At 40.5% G+C, this 18,355-nt stretch overlaps 1 protein-coding gene across 3 annotated transcripts in view; it reads left to right on the top strand.

The window, feature by feature from the left end:
* The window catches only part of TMEM67 (transmembrane protein 67), a 58,595-nt gene that overhangs the window by 22,652 nt on the left and 17,588 nt on the right, over positions 1-18,355 (top strand). For all 3 annotated transcript variants that reach the window (XM_089666913.1, XM_089666906.1, XM_089666920.1), the window contains 9 exons: positions 4,778-4,870; positions 8,236-8,301; positions 8,804-8,960; positions 10,990-11,113; positions 11,753-11,858; positions 13,036-13,092; positions 13,170-13,268; positions 13,408-13,506; positions 16,200-16,286. In XM_089666913.1, coding sequence (XP_089523039.1) covers positions 4,778-4,870; positions 8,236-8,301; positions 8,804-8,960; positions 10,990-11,113; positions 11,753-11,858; positions 13,036-13,092; positions 13,170-13,268; positions 13,408-13,506; positions 16,200-16,286 — 888 coding nt within the window. The remainder of the gene's footprint in view (positions 1-4,777; positions 4,871-8,235; positions 8,302-8,803; positions 8,961-10,989; positions 11,114-11,752; positions 11,859-13,035; positions 13,093-13,169; positions 13,269-13,407; positions 13,507-16,199; positions 16,287-18,355) is intronic.

The following is an 18,355-nucleotide window of genomic DNA, read 5'->3' as shown; positions in this document are numbered from 1 at the left end:
GATTATAAAGGATTTGAAAAAAAAAAAACAAACATGTTATACTTACCTGTTCTGCGCAATGGTTTTGCACAGAGCATCCACAATCTGCCTATTCTTTGGTCCCCCACCGATGGTCTCGGCTCCTCCCCCTTATCGAGTGCACCCATAGCAAAACGTTGCTATGGAGGCACCCGAACAAGCTCGCTCTGTGTCCATTCACGGAGTACTGCTCAGCCCCGCCCCCCACTATCTCCTCATTGGCCCACTGGCTGTGATTGACAGTAGGAGCCAATGGCTGCCGTTGCTGAATGAGCCAATGAGGAGAGAGAGAGCAATGAGAGCCGCTGCTCTCGCGTACATTCCTGGAAGGAGTTGGGGCTCAGATAAGTATGAGAGGCTAGGCGGGAGCTGCACCCAGAAGGTTTTTTACACTAACACTTTCGCTGCCAGAGCTGTTTTTGCATTTTTTGCACACCTGTTTAAAAAATCATTTTAGGCCTGAAGATCTCACAAAACCCACAAAACATTGTATATTTTCTGAAAGCAGACACCCCAGAGAATAAAGTAGTAGTTACAATTTTTTTGTCCTAAGATATTACCATAGGTCTAGGAAATTCAACAAGGTAAGTAAGTGAGCGCCGAGTAAGTAGATACCCAACATGCCAAACCTTAAATTTGCGTGCGCCTATGAAATGGCGACGCTTCAAAAACCCCTATAGCTCATCAGTTCGGTGTTACAGAGGAAGTCTTGTGCTAGAATTATTGCTCCCACTCCGGCGTGCGTGGCAATTTGTAACCTGTGCATCGCAATTGACGTTTTCACGAGTAGGCACCCTCACGTGTGTGTTTGCGTTCGAACGTGTGTATGTGGGGGTGGGGAGGAGCAAATTTTTATTCTGGGGGGGATGTTATGTGCTTGGGTGTAACTTTTATCTTTTTGCATCACACAGGGGACACAAAGTCTCTTATGTGATGATTTGTAGGTGACAGGTTCTCTTTATTGAGGCATGCAGAGTCTAAAAGAACCAGCGTGCCTCCTCTGGCCTCCATTCAATGTATTGCAATGCAGATCGCTGTGGGGGCTGTGGAAGCAATGAGGCGGCAGCGAAACAGCCCGATTGCTTCCACCTGGCAGGCAGGAGTCTGCCTATCAGTTTTATACACAATCCAGACAATACAGACCTGGCATTGAAAGGGTTAATGCATAGAATACATTAAGGTAAAAAACCTTGAACCTTTACAACCACTTTAATCCTTCTATTTTACAAAGTTTGCAGTTTTATCGAGTCATCACTCGTTTCCGTTTCTTTGTTTCCTGGAATAATTTGCACTGATCATGATGGGAATGGAAAGCAAGAGAAAACTGTATGAAAACAAACCCTTCTTCTCACTGGCCTGTGCTTGTAATTACGCTAGAATAAATAAAATGAAAGCTCCAATTAACTTCTAGTCTATTCACATTGTTTTCAAGCCCTGATGAAACGCATTGGAATAAAGTTGTATTTGGACCCTTAGCAGTGGTGTGGCGCTTCAATGAACATTTTTGTTACATCACACTACAAGCCAAGTTGCCAGTAAGATAACCTTATGGTTCCAGCTCTATTTTTCCACTTTCCTCAAATGATCTCCTCCATTGAAGACACTGCTATGACACTGGAAAAGCTTATGTGAATACAGTGTTATAAATACAGGCATAAAATTCACCATTACTGACTCTGTTGACTTCAGTCTTTGCTCTCTTGCAGAGCTAGAGATGTCACTAGAACCTTCAGTATCCATCACCACTGGGTGTGTCAGATGCCCGTGTCTCACTACTGCTTTGGCAAACTATATGTCATTATTTTAGTGTTTACATCTACTTTGACTCTTAAAGTGTTACTAAACCCACAACAGTAAAATCAGTCTGTATATACAGTAAAGCATGCTTGTTATACTCACTGTGGAACCTAAGGGGTTAATCGTCTTGATGGTGTAAAAAGGCAGTTTGATTCTGTTAGCTCTGTTCCTCCCCTTGTCTAAGCAACCACCTCTTAGCTCCTGATAAGACAGACTGAACCATAGGCATTTTGCACATGCTCAGTTTGGTGTGTATTACTAGAGAGGTTTTTTTTTTTTTCTTAAGAAAGTGCATGTGATCAGCACAGGGCCAATCAGCACTGGTCAGACAGAGGTCAGGGGTTTTGTATCCTCCTAGAGCAGAAAGAAAACTCCTCCTACAAGCTTTAGCTACTGCTTGACTGAACACTGATAGAAGTCATAAGACTGCTCTAACTGCTGATGACAAAAGGTATTTAGTGGTTTCTATTTACCAAAATAATAATTGCATTTCCATGTTGTGTGTACTGTGGGAGATCAGATATAGTGAATGCAGGGTCCTGGGTTTAGTAATGCTTTAAAACAAAACTTACAACTGCGAGCAGACAGGCCCTTTATTGCAGAAGAAACATGCATGTCTGTTCTGCAATAAAACCTACCTGCCTGCTTGCAGTCTTCTGTGGAATTTACATTGAGCTGTGTAAGTAAAGCTCAGTTTACTTTGTGGCCCTGCTCCTGTGTGCTGGGATGACTGCACTCACTCCTGCACATGTGCAGAAGTGACATCATCCTCTGCCAGCCAATGAAGACGGCCACAGTGAGAGATGTTGGACTGTTAAAGATAGGCAAGTATTGCGGCTTTTAGCTCCACTTTAATATTAGGTAAAAGCCCCCACACAATAGGCTCTATTTACAAAGCTCTAACACAAAGATAAGGATATTAACCATGTGTCTGTAATTTTTACATTTTATTGGACTCAGCAGAAAATTACTATCACTTTTTTTAAAGTAAGTTATACATACAGTGGGGATCGAAAGTTTGGGCACCCCACCTAAAAAATTGTATTAATGTGCATAAAGAAGCCAAGGAAAGATGGAAAAATCTCCAAAAGGCATCAAATTACAGATTAGACATTCTTATAATATGTCAACAAAAGTTAGATTTTATTTCCATCATTTACACTTTCAAAATTACAGAAAACAAAAAAATGGCGTCTGCAAAAGTTTGGGCACCCTGCAGAATTTATAGCATGCACTGCCCCCTTTGCCAAGCTGAGACCTGCCAGTGTCATGGATTGTTCTCAATCATCGTCTGGGAAGACCAGGTGATGTCAATCTCAAAGGTTTTAAATGCCCAGACTCATCTGACCTTGCCCCAACAATCAGCACCATGGGTTCTTCTAAGCAGTTGTCTAGAAAACTGAAACTGAAAATAGTTGACGCTCACAAAGCTGAAGAAGGCTATAAGAAGATAGCAAAGCGTTTTCAGATGTCAATATCCTCTGTTCGGAATGTAATTAAGAAATGGCAGTCATCAGGAACAGTGGAAGTTAAAGCAAGATCTGGAAGACCAAGAAAAATATCAGACAGAACAGCTCGCAGGATTGTGAGAAAAACAATTCAAAACCCACGTTTGACTGCACGATCCCTCCAGAAAGATCTGGCAGACACTGGAGTTGTAGTACACTATTCCACTATAAAGAGATACTTGTACAAATATGGTCTTCATGGAAGAGTCATCAGAAGAAAACCTCTTCTACGTCCTCACCACAAAAATCATCGTTTGAACTTTGCAAATGAACATATAGACAAGCCTGATGCATTTTGGAAACAAGTTCTGTGGACCGATGAGGTTAAAATTGAACTTTTTGGCCGGAATGAGCAAAGGTTTGTTTGGAGAAGAAGGGGCACAGAATTTAATGAAAAGAACCTCTGTCCAACTGTTAAGCATGGGGTTGGATCAATCATGCTTTGGGGTTGTGTTGCAGCCAGTGGCACAGGGAACATCTCACGAGTAGAAGGAAAAATGGATTCAATAAAATTTCAGCAAATTTTGGATGGTAACTTGATGCCATCTGTGAAAAAGCTGAAGTTAAAGAGAGGATGGCTTCTACAAATGGATAATGATCCTAAACACACCTCGAAATCCACAGGGATTACATCAAGAGGCGTAAACTGAAGGTTTTGCCATGGCCTTCACAATCTCCTGACCTCAACATAATTGAAAATCTATGGATAGACCTTAAAAGAGCAGTGCGTGACAGACAGCCCAGAAATCTCAAAGAACTGGAAGACTTTTGTAAGGAAGAATGGGCAAAGATACCTCAAACAAGAATTGAAAGACTCTTGGCTGGCTACAAAAAGCGTTTACAAGCTGTGATACTTGCCAAAGGGGGCAGTACAAGATATTAACTCTGCAGGGTGCCCAAACTTTTGCAGACGCCATTTTTTTGTTTTCTGTTATTTTGAAAGTGTAAATGATGGAAATAAAATCTAACTTTTGTTGACATATTATAAGAATGTCTAATCTGTAATTTGATGCCTTTTGGAGATTTTTCCATCTTTCCTTGGCTTCTTTATGCACATTAATACACATTTTTAGCTGGGGTGCCCAAACTTTCGATCCCCACTGTATGTATGTTTTATCTGCCAAATAACTCGTAATTTTGTTTAATTTACACATTTCTGTCAGTGCACAATTCCATGCAGATGACACCCGTACTTCCTGTTTCATTAATTTAGCTTCCTGTGTCACCCCTCTGGCTGTTCAGTAGGCAATAAATCATCTTCATGACCCCTATACAACGAGCTGGGAGGTGAACCACTAAGCTGGAAAAGTGAAGTGGGTAGACAGATCTGTGTAATGTGATTGGTGATTGAAGAAAATTACTTTGGTGAATAAGATATTTCAAAGGGCCATCTTTTTAAACTCCGGAATTAATATAATTTTGTCAGTGAAATATGATGTTATATTTAATTTCAGGCACAGAACACAAAACTGGCATTTTTAGCAGCTTTGTATGATGTAAGCGGGAAGTTCATTGCTTGGAGGTCACTTCATGGAGGCTTACTGCAGGTAATTGGAAGTACTGTATTTTCCTTAACCAGCAGAGGACCTAGGGCATGTGGCATATGATCTGAAAACCTTAAAGTGGTGGTAAATCTCTGACATGAAATATGAACAAATGTATATCCTTCAATAGTGTATACAGGTTTCAATCCAGAACACTAGATGTCATTTCTCTCTGTTGCCTTATTCCTGCTACCTGCATGAGTTACTTCTGATAAGTTTTCCTGATGCCAAGAGGTAAAAAGGTGATAGGGGAGGGAGCTCCAGCACACAGCTTGTGACTGACAGCCTCATCTCTGTTCCTGTGTGTTTTCTGAAGGGGGGGTCCCCTCCTTTCAAACAGCTCTCCTAACTGAGTGTAACTTCAGCTACCTGTCCCCTGCTTTCTGAAAGCTCAGACGAGCTGTTTCAATTCTGAACATTGAAGGTAGAGAGGAGAAGACTGCAGATAATTAGGTACAAGTTATGTCAGAGAATTTGTTTAATCTTTGTGTATCACCTGAGGCTAGTCACTTCACTGGGTATATGTAAGGGTTTACAACCACTTTCAACCACTTTAAACTAGGAACACATTTACATGAAAGACTTACTTTGGGCCACCTTGGTTAAAACTGATCCTACAAATGCCATAACTGTAATGAGCACTGGAGACTTGGCAATCCACCGTGGTATTATATAAACCTTTCCAGTGTCTGTGAAATATCCAAAAATCCACAAAAATCAAAGTCCAAAAAAATTATTCATACCAATTCTGATTTAAATTCACCGTGTGACTCCAAAATTGCTGTGTACCTCCAAACAAAGGAAAACTGGATAGTGTATTATCCTCAATAAAACAATAAATAAATTATATAACAATTAAATCCAAAAAGAGAAGAAAAACTTTTTTGTGCAAATAAAAACACACAAAAACGTGAAAACACTTATGATAGTGAAGCAAACTTCTATATACACATTCTTCTGTGAACACATCTAAGTGGCTGAATCACATACCCTTACCCTAATTAGATAATAAACCAGCCTTCAAAGCTAGTAATCCAGAAAATAGTAATCCAGTGGAACCTCACTCCAATATCCACAGGAATACATTCAGATCACAAATTATTCATTCATATACTCCTGCCTTCATTTTCTCCATGTTACTCATAGATAGAAGAAATAACAGCCATATAGTGTAGTATGTTCAATTATAAAAGATCCAGACTTTAATAAATGTGCTTACATTTAGAAATCATAAAAATGCATGTATTCCCATAACGCCACCTCAAGCAGCTTCCTGGAACGCCAAATGTGGTAAACGTCACTTAAGATGGCCGCTCCGCCACTTCCAATTTTTTGTGCAATGTCCAACGTCACGTACCTTGATGCGTTTCGGCACTTCCTGACTTCCTCATAAGGGGTGTATCCATTGGATCGGCTGCCACATTTACCTCCGTCTGCCTAATTGGCAGCGAGTCCTTCGCCACCATTATATTTAAGGGAAAGATGATAATTCCACATTGCCACGATCTTACAAACCTATATCACTTCCTATAACTCAGATTTTCATACTCCATATACTCTTACTAAGCAATATTTGTTATATAATACATATTACGAACTATGCGGGGACGTAATTTTTTACTAATACACATACAGCAATATTCTATTTATACTGTATTAGGACTTTCAAGGGTGAAAGTGGGACTTTTAAGTGTCATTACACAGGGAATTTATTTTATTATATACAGTGAATAATTTTGGATATGATTTTAAATAAACAAATCCACCGTGGTAGCCTTTGCTACATACAGTAAGGTGTGACCACCTCTGGAGGGGTTGGAGCGTCTCTCCTCTGATTCCAGAAACAAAGGAGTGCTCCTGACTCCTGTCCCTCCAACACCCAAGAACTGCCTTGTAGTTTTGTCAACAAATACTAGGTAGGCTCTGATTGGGTGAAGTGAAGAGCATGACGTCATCTACCCTTCCTCGTCACCTCTGCAGACTACAAGGTAGCTCCTGGGTGTTGGAGGGACAGAAGTGAGGAGCGCTCTTTTGTTTCTGGCAGCAGAGGGGAGTTGCTTTTGACTCTCTGGAAGAGGGCACAGCTTACTGTATGAAGCAAATGCTATTACAGTGGACTGTGGAATCCCCGGCGTCCTTACAATTATGACATGTAGAACTGGATTTAACCAAGCTGGCCTACAGTAAGTCTGTCATGGGAAATGATTCCCAGAGTTCTACATGACCATGTGCTGACTGCCATATGTGTATATACTTCCTGTCCTCAAGCGGTTATAACAAATTTATGTCTGCAGAGGCAGCCAAGAGTTTAGTGATATTTTTTACAGCCAGAGATTGGCTCTTTAGTTAACATGATCCAGGTGGTTCTACAGCCATATGATCACTTTTAAGTGAGAAGGACCATCACCCATAGGTCACGCACACATATGTAAACAGCAATTGCACCACTCATGTGAGGTATCGCTGAGAATGTCAGAGTAAGGGCAAGAAAAATGGGTATTATAATGTGTTTGTGTGCACTAAAATTAATTTTAGTATTTTTTTCCCTGAATTACAAATTGCCACTGCTCCAATCTATAACTGGCCTTCACAGGAAGGAGTACATGGAAAGGTGACGCATGTCAAACAATAAGAGAGAAAAATTCCCAGCTCAACTTACCAACCAGCCTGCAATCAACCGAATGGTCCTGTCTAACAGTCTGCGTTAAAAAAAGGGGACAAATTGTAAAATAAAGTGTGCACTTTTTATCTATGGTAAAGTAACACTAGTTGTTTTAAGAACCTAACATTGGTCAAACTAGGACAAAGCATATATTTTTGTTTTATTATGTCTTCTTGTCTATAGATTGCATAAAAAAATCAAAACTATTTTGCAAGACAGTATTGACATTTGAAACACTTGTTTGTCCCTAAAAATTATGTATTACTTTTTTTATCTTTAGTAATGGTAGAGTTAAACAGGTCATACTGTACATTCATGCCTAGTACACACTATCAGTTTTTTTTTCCAGTGGGCTGAATGAAAAAAAAACAAAACTGATGAGATTGAGAGGAGCTTGCTGTACTAATTATTTATTGTTAGTACAGCGATTCCCCCCACTGAGCTACTGTGTTCTGACAGGGGGACTGTCCTCCACCAGAACACACTGGTCAGGCATTAGCTTTTTACATGATTGGATAAAGATTGTGTAAAGATTCTAAACTCCATTAGTAGATCAGCATCCATATGTCAGGTTACTTTTAAGGAGAACTGAGAGATCATAAATTCGGAGTATATTGCACCTTCTTGTGTTACTGATTAAAGGGAAAATTATGGATTCAAAAGGTGTGAAACTCTCTATTTATTGTCTGTTTTCCTTTCTTTACAGTTGTGTCCTGACACTTCCAAGCGGTTGGATGCTGCATATGAATTTGGAACAACATATGACCAAAATGTAAGAACTGAGTGGCAGAAACTTTTACTGCTTTAAAAATGTACCTTTACCCCAGTTTTTGAAGGTGTTTCAAAATAATCTTAAGTTCAACATTCCTAAAAGAGGTACACTAGTGGCTGTATTACAGTTTAGATGTTGTACATGACATAGTTCATGGCATACCAACAAACAACGCATTGTAACCAGAAAGCTATATGGTCTGCTGTGTAAAAGTGCTTCTGTTGCGCTGTGAAAAGCCCCAGGATCTGAAAAATGGGTCTAAGCAATTCCCCCATTACAGTGCCACTCAGGTGCCTCACCACCAATTAAGACAATTGGTATTGCATTGTGGTATGTGGTGTCTCATGCAGACCCAGATTCAGAGAGTTCTTAGTGCACAACAGAGGTGCTTTCAAAATAATAAACACAATCTGTATATACTGGATGGTTTTGTGTGTGGTTTTTTTTCCAATTTACAGTTTTGCTGTGAATTTCTGATGTTACTATGGTTTATCTTGCATAGTGTGAGTTGTCTGTGTCCAAGATCCTCCATGACTTTCCAGAACCCGTCTTTTATGATGTGTATCTCTCCTACCGTGGAAGTGACAGTCAGCAGTACATATGGCCTGTACCTGTCCTAAACCTTAACCTCCAGTACAATGACCAGTTTGTCAATTTAGGTAAGTCTGTAAAATTCCATTTATTCATAACTGCCCTCACGTATTATTTATCTCAAGTAGGACCTGTTCTATGCCACCGATCAGATTCAGACTTTGGTTCTGAAGCTGTTAGTTTCTAAGTATGTTTAGGTATGCTTATTAGCTCTGTTCTGTGTCACAAGATAATAACAAAGGTATCTCTTTCCCGGACAAGCATTTTTTCCGTATTATACATTTATAGAAAATCTATTGGAGGAATGTGGCTTTGTAATAGTTGCAGTATTTGTACAGAACTGGTATTTGGAATGCATCTGTAATTCCTGAAAGATGTAAAAAGCCAGAGTGTATATTCAGCAGCAATGACACAACTGTAGACTTTTAAGACAAAGGATCTCAGATGTACTTAAATTAGTTTGTTGTATTGGATGCCACAGAAAGTGAAACTGTTGCACACGCAATACATGACTCAAGGACTTTGTAAGAAAATGTTTTTCTCTCTTGTCTACTGAGGGATGCAGGAAGTCTAAAACCTTCATGTTATACTACTACCTACAGGAAGATTGGACACTGGCAAGCAGAAACTGTAAGCTAGGTCACAGTACACATGTACAAACCAGTATAGGATGTCCCTTCCTTTAAGAACCACACTAATAAGGATCTAGAAGCTCTTTCCAGAGTCATGTTCTCCTTTAGCAGAGTCCCCTTTACACACAGTCCTCGCTGCAGTTCCTCTCTGCCACACCATGTTTTGGCCTGACCACTGCTGCCATAGATCTGCAGATCTTTGTGGCATGAGAGACTTGAGGCTTATGGTGGCTTCCTTCAAGGCAGTTCCATTTCATGAATTTGGAAGGTTTCCACCTGGTCTTGTGTTCACACACTCTTCATGTTTTAACCAGGTGAATATTTCTGCATCTAATGCTGGCTTAAGGTCCCTCAGGCAGCTCTTTGAACTGCAAGCAGGCTTTTTGTTCTTGACAATCCTAATAACTGTTTTTTGGCAGTGTTGGCCACAACTATGTTGAGGAAAAAAAAAACCCTGTAAGTAAATATGTACATTGCAAGGATTACAGCACTCTTCAGAATTCTACCTGCATCTGATGAAAATGGCAAATGGATTCTAATAAACTCCTACATCTGGAGTGCTCAGTGGGAGTGTCTGCCTATTATTAATACTTGATCAGTCCTAGATTTGTAGTAAGAGAACAACTACTAGGAAAAGCAGCAAGTCAGTCACATGAGTAGTAAAAGTTCAGGGTTTACAATAAAAAATGTGTATACTTGCCTAGGTGGATGCAGCATCGATCCAGTACTGCATTTGTCCCCCCGCTGCCTCTACACTGAGAACTGCGCGATCAAACACCACTGATTGTTCAGTTTTCCCCCTCAGCTCTGAGCAGAGAGCTGTGACTGTAAGTCATCAGCTCTCAACTCTGCCCATCCAGCACTCCAGTCCCCCAGCAGTGCAGTTGAGAGGCTGAGTCAGCTGCCAGTCCAGGTATTTTGGTGGATCCCGACTGTAGTTTGGATATTTTTGGATATTTCCCCAGCCTGGACTGGTTGAGTGATATCAGCCAACAGCAGGCTTTCCCGCTGTAGGCTAAAAATGGCTCACAGGAGTGCAGAACAAAGTGCACATCTGTGATCCATAGGAGAAGTATGGTCAAAATAGTTTTGACCATACGTCTCCTTAAGTTACATTTCTGTGGGCATTCTTTACAGAGATAGTAGTATAAAGGATGCCCCAGGGTTGACATGATCACAAAGGAGTAGCATTTAAATTTTTTTGCTGCTGATTTGAAACGGAAAGGTAATTTTTAGCAAGAATAATTACAAAATGACTTATGTATAGAAGTTATACTGTATGTTGTGTTTTTTTTTTTTCTTTAACAAAAGTAGTCTTTTGACTTGGGTATAAGTCAAGGGGAGTTGGAGACCATAGAGTTTTGTGCTGTGTAAAATTAAAGGATGTCCCTTACTATATAATAATTAATTTGTTTGCATTTGTTTTGCTCTTAAAATGTGTCTTTCTGTTAAACATGTTTACAAGGAAACAATGTTAACAACTGGCTGCTGACTCGTCGAATATTTTTGGTTGACACCCTAAGTGGACGAGAAAATACTCTAAGCAGTTCACCTCGTGTGATTCGTATCGCATCTAAAATCACCATCAGGTACATTGGTACTTTTACAGATAATCACCCTGTTATAGACTTTGCATGCTTTTGTGACACCTAACCTGTGCTCCAAATTGCTGGGTTGAAAAGGTTGTCAGAAATTGTTAAAAATCGGCTTTCTGGATAATGGTGTTTGGTGGGCATGGCTTTTCAAGGCACCGACCAGAAAGTCACAAATAGCATTTGAGCAGCATTAACAGAAGTGACCTGCTTCTTTCGGAGCCCTCTCCAGGAGTACAGAGATCACTAAACACTAGAGTTGGATGGAAAAGTACCTCCTATTAAAATGTTTGCTTTACCGACAAGTATATTAAGCTTTCCTGTATTTTTTTTAAATTGGAGAGTATTTATTGAATTTTTTTTTCACTGTACAAAAAAAAAAAAAAAAAAAGAGTACACCTCAAAGAGAGTAAAATGAGTGCGGCACAAAGCATAGTATATTCCCATAAAGCATCGGTTTACAATACTAAAGGTATTTGAGTAGATACCATGTCTTGAGAAAAGGGAGCAAAAAGGAAGAGGGGGGAAAACAGGGGAAACAAGAAAAAAAAGGGGAGGGGGAGGTGGTAGGAAAAATAGTGGAAGAACATGTTACCCAGGAGCCACCACTATTGATTTATTTATCATCTCTTACAGCATCAGCCTGGTTCCTGGCACCCACAGAGGAACAGTTTACCCCCCACTCATGACTGTGGAATACGCAGATATACAAGTACAAAATCCAGAAAGCCAGACTGTGAAGGTATTTATTGAATACAACAGAGAAAAGCATTTTCTTTAACTGAACTCTGTATCAGATCACGAAGTCAGAGTATGTCTACATACTGCATGTTATGTCACTAAACCCAGAAAAAGAAAATGAGCAAATACTTTTTACAAAATTGTAGAAATCTTGGTGGTTTTTAAGGAGAAATCAGCTACTAATTAGATTCCATAATGTCTTCTTTACTACGGCAATTCTCTGTGTTTACTAAGGGCTCATTCACAAATGTAGTGCCCTCTAAAAGCGATATGTGTTGGATTGCTCTTCAGAGGACATTTGACAGGCGGTGAGGAGGCGTTATGTTGCCTCCTTACCACCTGATTTAACCCTGTAAATGCTGCGCTACCGCATGCATTGCAGATGGTTGCAGTTCGACCCCATAGACGTTTGGTTGAGTTTGGTAACGGTAATGCCCGTTTGAATACAACGTGCTGTTTAACTTTGGCCACAGCATGTTCCTTGAAATGTAAGTTTCCACAAAATTTTTGGAGGGTGTTTTTGGGAATTGTGCACAAAAGTGTTCGGCAGGGTTGAGGACAGGGCTGTATGCAGAACATTCCTCCACACCAAACTGGTCAAAACGTCTTTATGGACCTGACTTTGTACACAGGGGCACAATCATACTGAAATGGAAAAGGGCCTTCTCCAACCTGCCGTGCACAATTGTCTAAAATATTCATGTATGCTGAGGTATTACTAAATAACAATACCCAACATCGGAAACACTTGATCTCAGTTTGGAGAGGTATTCTCATACTTCTGTGTGATGGTCAGCTGCCTGCAAACTTGTGACAGTGTGTTCTGAAGAGAAGAATACTGCTCTTAAACTTGAGGGAGAAGATGAATGGCACTGGAGCCCTATTAATGTGGAGATGATTGCAAAACCCAGAAAAAACTGAAAATCCAATTTTCTCCACTCAGTAACAGACACTCTGGGGCCCTGCACTCAGCATTAGTGTGAACCCTATGTTGCTTTTCCCAATACTCACACAGCGGCAGGGCCTAGCACTGTCCCAGACTTCATCAAGTGGAATCATTTTGTGTGTGATGTATAATCTCTAGCTTTAATCTCTAGCTCTTCATTTTTTAGATTATGCAAATGTGTGTCTATGTTTGATCAAAAATTACTATGTGAACTTTTTGTTTTCTGTTTCAGGTTTTCTTCTCTGTTCAGTATGAAATGAATCAGGCAGATTCTGTCACCCAGACAGATGTAAGTTACCATAAATTTCACAGTGTGTTTAATATTCTGTGTCCAGCATATATATGACCCCTGTCATGGTACCGCAGGTGGCATTAGGTGTGCTTGGTGGGCTGGCTGTGCTGTGGTCCCTTCTCAAAACTGCAGCTTGGAAAAGACGGATAGGTAGCCAGGTCATTGACTTGCAGGTGAGATGCATGCTTCTTAAAATACGGAGAACAACATAGTGTTTTATTATTATACCACAGGCTTTATTTAATAGCATAGTGGATAAAAAATGACAATGATTGTAGTGGTTATTTAAAGACCATCTTCCTTTATTTTTAGACTGTGATTCAGTTCTTAGTTATATATGCTGGAGTTCTGGCCAATGTGTTTTTTGCTGTGACCGTGGGGACTGGTGTTTACTGGCTTCTTTTGTTCAAAGTAAGTAAGAATTTGTGTTAACTTTTGGTATTTAGACCCCACATTTATCACTGCAGTGACAATTGCACTGCTGTAATTTTTGTTTTATCATCCAGAATTAATCAGGCAAATATTTTAAAAAGAATTCTTAGGTAAAATTACTCTACAAATATTGTAGAGAAGAGGCAGTGAGTGTGTGAACACAAATAAAATTCACCAATGTACTTTACCCTAGCAGTGGGGGACTGATATGTCTGTTGTTGAATGGTTCATTGAGGCTGGTTGTAATGACAATGATGCCTGATGACCAACTTCAAGACAGTCTGCCTCCCTGGGTGATGTCACAGGCATCCGAGCAAGCTAAGCTGTGAATGTCTCCTGTGCAGTTGATTTTTTTTTTTTATATCCACAAACAAGATGACAGCCTGCACAACAGAACAAATTGCCCTGTTTACATGGATTGGTCAAGATGCCTCTGATGTCATTCAGGCAAATATGCCATCTCATTGCTGGTCATCGGGCATTTCTTTTTGACAATCCTGAATTTTGACCCCACCATTGACAGAAACTGGTGCAGTGGCCTGAGGTTAGTTATACTACTATTTGTAGCTACTATTTGTGTTGAGGCTTTCACTAACTCTTATAACTTATAATATGTTTTGTAAGAGAAGCACTGGGACTCATTTCTTCCAGATTACTCTTATACATACAGTTGTGCTCAAAAGTGTGCATACCCTGGCACAAATCAGGCAATTTTGGCATTTATATTGAAAATATGACTGATCATGCCCAAAAAACTGTCTCTTATTTAAGGATAGTGATCATGTGAAGCCATTTATTATAACATAACTTTTTTGGCTCCTTTTATAGATCATAATGATAACAGAAATCACCCAAATGGCCATGATCAAAAGGTTAAAGTTTACCTGGAATGTTCGGCCTTGGTACAGACACACAAGGTGACACACACAGCTTGCCCTCCACCCTATAGCAGAAGTACTGCTACAGGGTGGCAGGGCTGCGCAAAATTACATGTATAAATACTTGCGCCGCTATTGGCTGCTAGAGATGTCAATCACTGGGTCCTGGCTGGTGATTCCCGGCCGGTACTCGCCGATTGGCAGGGAAAGTTGACGGGGGAGACGTGTGTGTAAACAACACAGGTCTCTCTTCTGTCAGCATGGACATACTGTTTTTATATCTCTCTGCACAGCATGTCTCCCTAATAAAACAGTACACAGTAAAACACACACAACACACAGTTAACCCTTTGATCGCCCCAAATGTTAACCCCTTCCTGCCAAGTGTCATTAGTACAGTGTCAGTGCTTTTTATTAGCACTGATCACTGTATTAGTGTCACTGGGGATGTCAGTGGCAGTTAGTCAGTTCCCACCCAGTGTCAGAATGCCTACTGCAGTCCCGCTATAAGTTGCTGATCGCCGCCATTACTAGTATTAAAAAAATAAAAATTCCAGTATTTATACCGCCATTTGTAAACGCTATAACTTTCACGTAAACCAATTAATTTACACGTATTGGGATTTTTTTAGCAAAGACATATAGCAGAATACATTTTGGCCTAAATTTATGAAGAAATTAGATTTTTTCATTTTTTATTATTGAATATGTTTTATAGCAAAAAGTCAAAAATATTGTTTTCTTTAAAAAATTGTCAGTATTTTTTTTTGTTCATAGTGCAAAAAATAAAAAACGCAGAGGTGATCAAATACCCCAGAAAGAAAGCTCTATTTGTGGGAAAAAAGGACATAAATTTAGTTTATGTACAGCGTTGCATGAGTGCGCAATTGTCAGTTCAAGTAATGCAGCACCACATCACAAAAAATGGCCTGGTCAGGAAAGGGGTAAATCCTCTGGAGGGCAAGAGGTTAGTATGTCAATTAAAGGTTAATTTCCCACATCTGTGACTTTTTAAATTGCAATTAGTATCTGTATATAAATAGTCAATGAGTTTGAAAGCTTTCACATGGATACAGTGACTAGGCTAGATACTGAGCCATGGGGAGCAGAATAGAACTGTCAAATAACCTGCGTGACAAGTAATGGAACTTTATAGAGATGGAAGATTTCCAAAACCTTGAATATGTCTTTCAGTACTGTTCAATCATTTAGAAGTGGAAAATTCAGCCATCTCTTGATACCAAGCCAAGGCCAGGTAGACCAAGCAAGATTGCAGACACAACTGCCAGAATAATTGTTTGGGATACAATGAAAAACCCACAGGTTACCTCAGGAGAAATACAGGCTTCTCTGGAATGATTGTTTTGGAGGAGCACAATATGACAATACTTGAACAAAAATTAGCTACATGGTAGAGTTACCAGAAAGCAGCCTTTACTGCCCCAAGTGTCTGCACCAAGGCCAAACATTCCAGGATATGTCAACTTTTGATCAGGGCCATTTGGGTGATTTCTGTTTATCTTTATCATTTAAAAAGGAGCCAAACAACTATGTGATAATAAATGGCTTCGTATGATCACTATCCTTAAATAAAAGACAGGGTTTTTTGGCATGATCAGTCCTATTTTCAATATAAATGACAAAGTTTCACGATTTCTGCCAGGGTATGCAAACTTTTGAGCACAACTGTATGTACTGTATGTTGAATCAGTATATGCTTAATAATAATTAAAAATATCAGGTTTCCTTTAAGAAAGAGTTTGATTTAATTTCAGCGTCTTGTTTGTTTTTTAGGGTCAGCAATATGTCTCTGTGCTACTGCCTCTACCCAGTGATGAAAAAGACTTTATAACTTATGTATCATGTGCATTTGTTTTGAAGGTATGGCAGTATCTTTATACAGTGCTTTGACCAACCAGTCCACATTAGTCCAGTATAAGGCATTGTTTCTTAACCTTTTCCTGACCACTGTTTAAATTATAGGCTGACAAATACACAACAATGTAAAAAAAAAATGTATTTCTATTCATTGAGGAAAAAAAAAACTATTCCTACTACCAGTTGCCTCAGTATCCTAGGAGGATGGACATCTCTTCTAGTGAAGGACTAACTGATTTTTAGTAGCACTATTTTTTTCTTCAAAATTTTTCTCTAATCAAGATATGCTGCAAGAGCTGGCCCTGCGAAAGGAGCTACCCAGTGTGGCCTATCCTCAGCTTTGCCTTCTTGTAGTGCTGTGACTGGACCTCACTGGGCTGGATGTTGCAGAGCTAGCCTGGTAGTGACTTTCAGGCAATTGCTTTCCAGGTTGTATCTAGGAACAAATTAGCTGTGAAGCACTTTCCAGGTCCAGAGCCGTTTGCCTTTGCCTCAGTGCTTGCTGTGTGTTTGAAAATTTACTCAGTGAGTAAGCTGATCAGGCAGAGCACCAGGAACTACCTCATGAGTTTGCATGTTCTCCCTTTACCTGCGTGGGTTTCCTCCAGGTACTCCGGTTTCCTTCCACACTCCAAAGACATGCTGGTAGGTTAATTGACTCCTGTCTAAATTGGCCCTAGTATGTGTATGTATGAATGTAAGTTAGGGACCATAAATTGTACGCTTCTTGAGGGTTAGAGACTGATCTGAATGTACAATATACTGTATGTAAAGTGCTGCGTAAATTGATGGCGGTATCAGGGGCGGACTGACCATTTGGAAACTCGGGCACTGCCCGAGGGCCCGGGGTCAGTAGGGGGCCCCATGAGAAGCCCCTGGTACCTTTTTTATAGGCTCTTTGAGTTTGGGCAAGGACACAGGAGTCCCATGATCCCCTATTGCCCAGGGGCCCCATGAGTTGTCAGTCCGCCCCTGGGCGCTATACAAGTACCTGTAATAATAATAGATTTATTTGAATTGCTGGGCATCTATAAAATACCAGGTTCCCTTCAGTTACTACTGAGGAAGAGTTCATTCTTTTGCATTAGGTGCTGACAACATCTGCTTTCCTTCTATTCAGTGTTGAAGAAGAATCTTCGTGCTGCTGTTCCTGATTTGCCAAGAGCCAAATGGAACTCCAATAATCAGTCTGTTCCTGCTGCACACCTAAAGTGACTCAGTCACTTCTGGTTATCCGGCCCTCACCTGCTACCAATGGTTGGGTTTTGCGAGTACCTGAGCCCTTGCCTGGTACCCTGAGCAGCACTGCTTCACCACCACAAGGTTGCAACAGGTCTGATTCCTAAGCACGGGGGGGGGGGGCAGTCCCACTATTCCGGTTGCCCCCCCTGCAGCCTGGAATCATCTTGCTTTGTTCTTGCTATACTCTGTACAATCTTTAGAATCTTCTCTAATCTGTCCGACATGGCCGCCTCCTCTGCTCACACAATTGTGTAATGACTCTGTATACAGAGGCAACACAAGTGCTCTCCTGCACCTTCCCCCGCAGATTCTCAATCAAATCTGCCCGCATCCTCTGAGCCATTGGCAGCTGAAACTCTGCCCAGTTCCATATCTCTCCAGTCCCTACCAGTTGAACTTGCCTCCAAGAGTTGGTCTTCTGCCATCATCCCTAAACTAAATGAGACCTGTTTGTCTCTTATTGACACAGTATGCACCACTTTGAAGCTAGAGGATTAAACCATTGCTTCCACTAGTGCTGTAGTTAGGCTAGGATTGTTTAGGGTGCCTAAGACCACCAAGACCTATCTTGTGCACCTACTTCTCCTTTAAGGAGAATGGAAATACCCTGACAAGATTTTCTTTTTTGTGTAGGACTGTTTGTTTCCCATCTCATTTCCCACATGAGTCTCCTGCCAGTCCACAGGCAGACAGCACTTTGGTTAAAGTACTGGACTGTGGAACCAGCATGTAAGAAGTGGTTACTCCACATGGCCGTTGAGGGACAGCACCTCTTAAGGTCTATTCTGTATGCCATCACCACAGATAAAAAGAGCACCTATCTTTCTCAG

The sequence above is a fragment of the Staurois parvus genome, unplaced genomic scaffold (assembly GCF_062004578.1).
Source record: "Staurois parvus isolate SC_StPar_1 unplaced genomic scaffold, SC_StPar_1.0 ptg000052l, whole genome shotgun sequence".
NCBI lineage: Eukaryota > Metazoa > Chordata > Amphibia > Anura > Ranidae > Staurois > Staurois parvus.
Note: the sequence above shows the minus strand (reverse complement) of the source record. Positions and strands in the feature narration are given on the sequence as shown.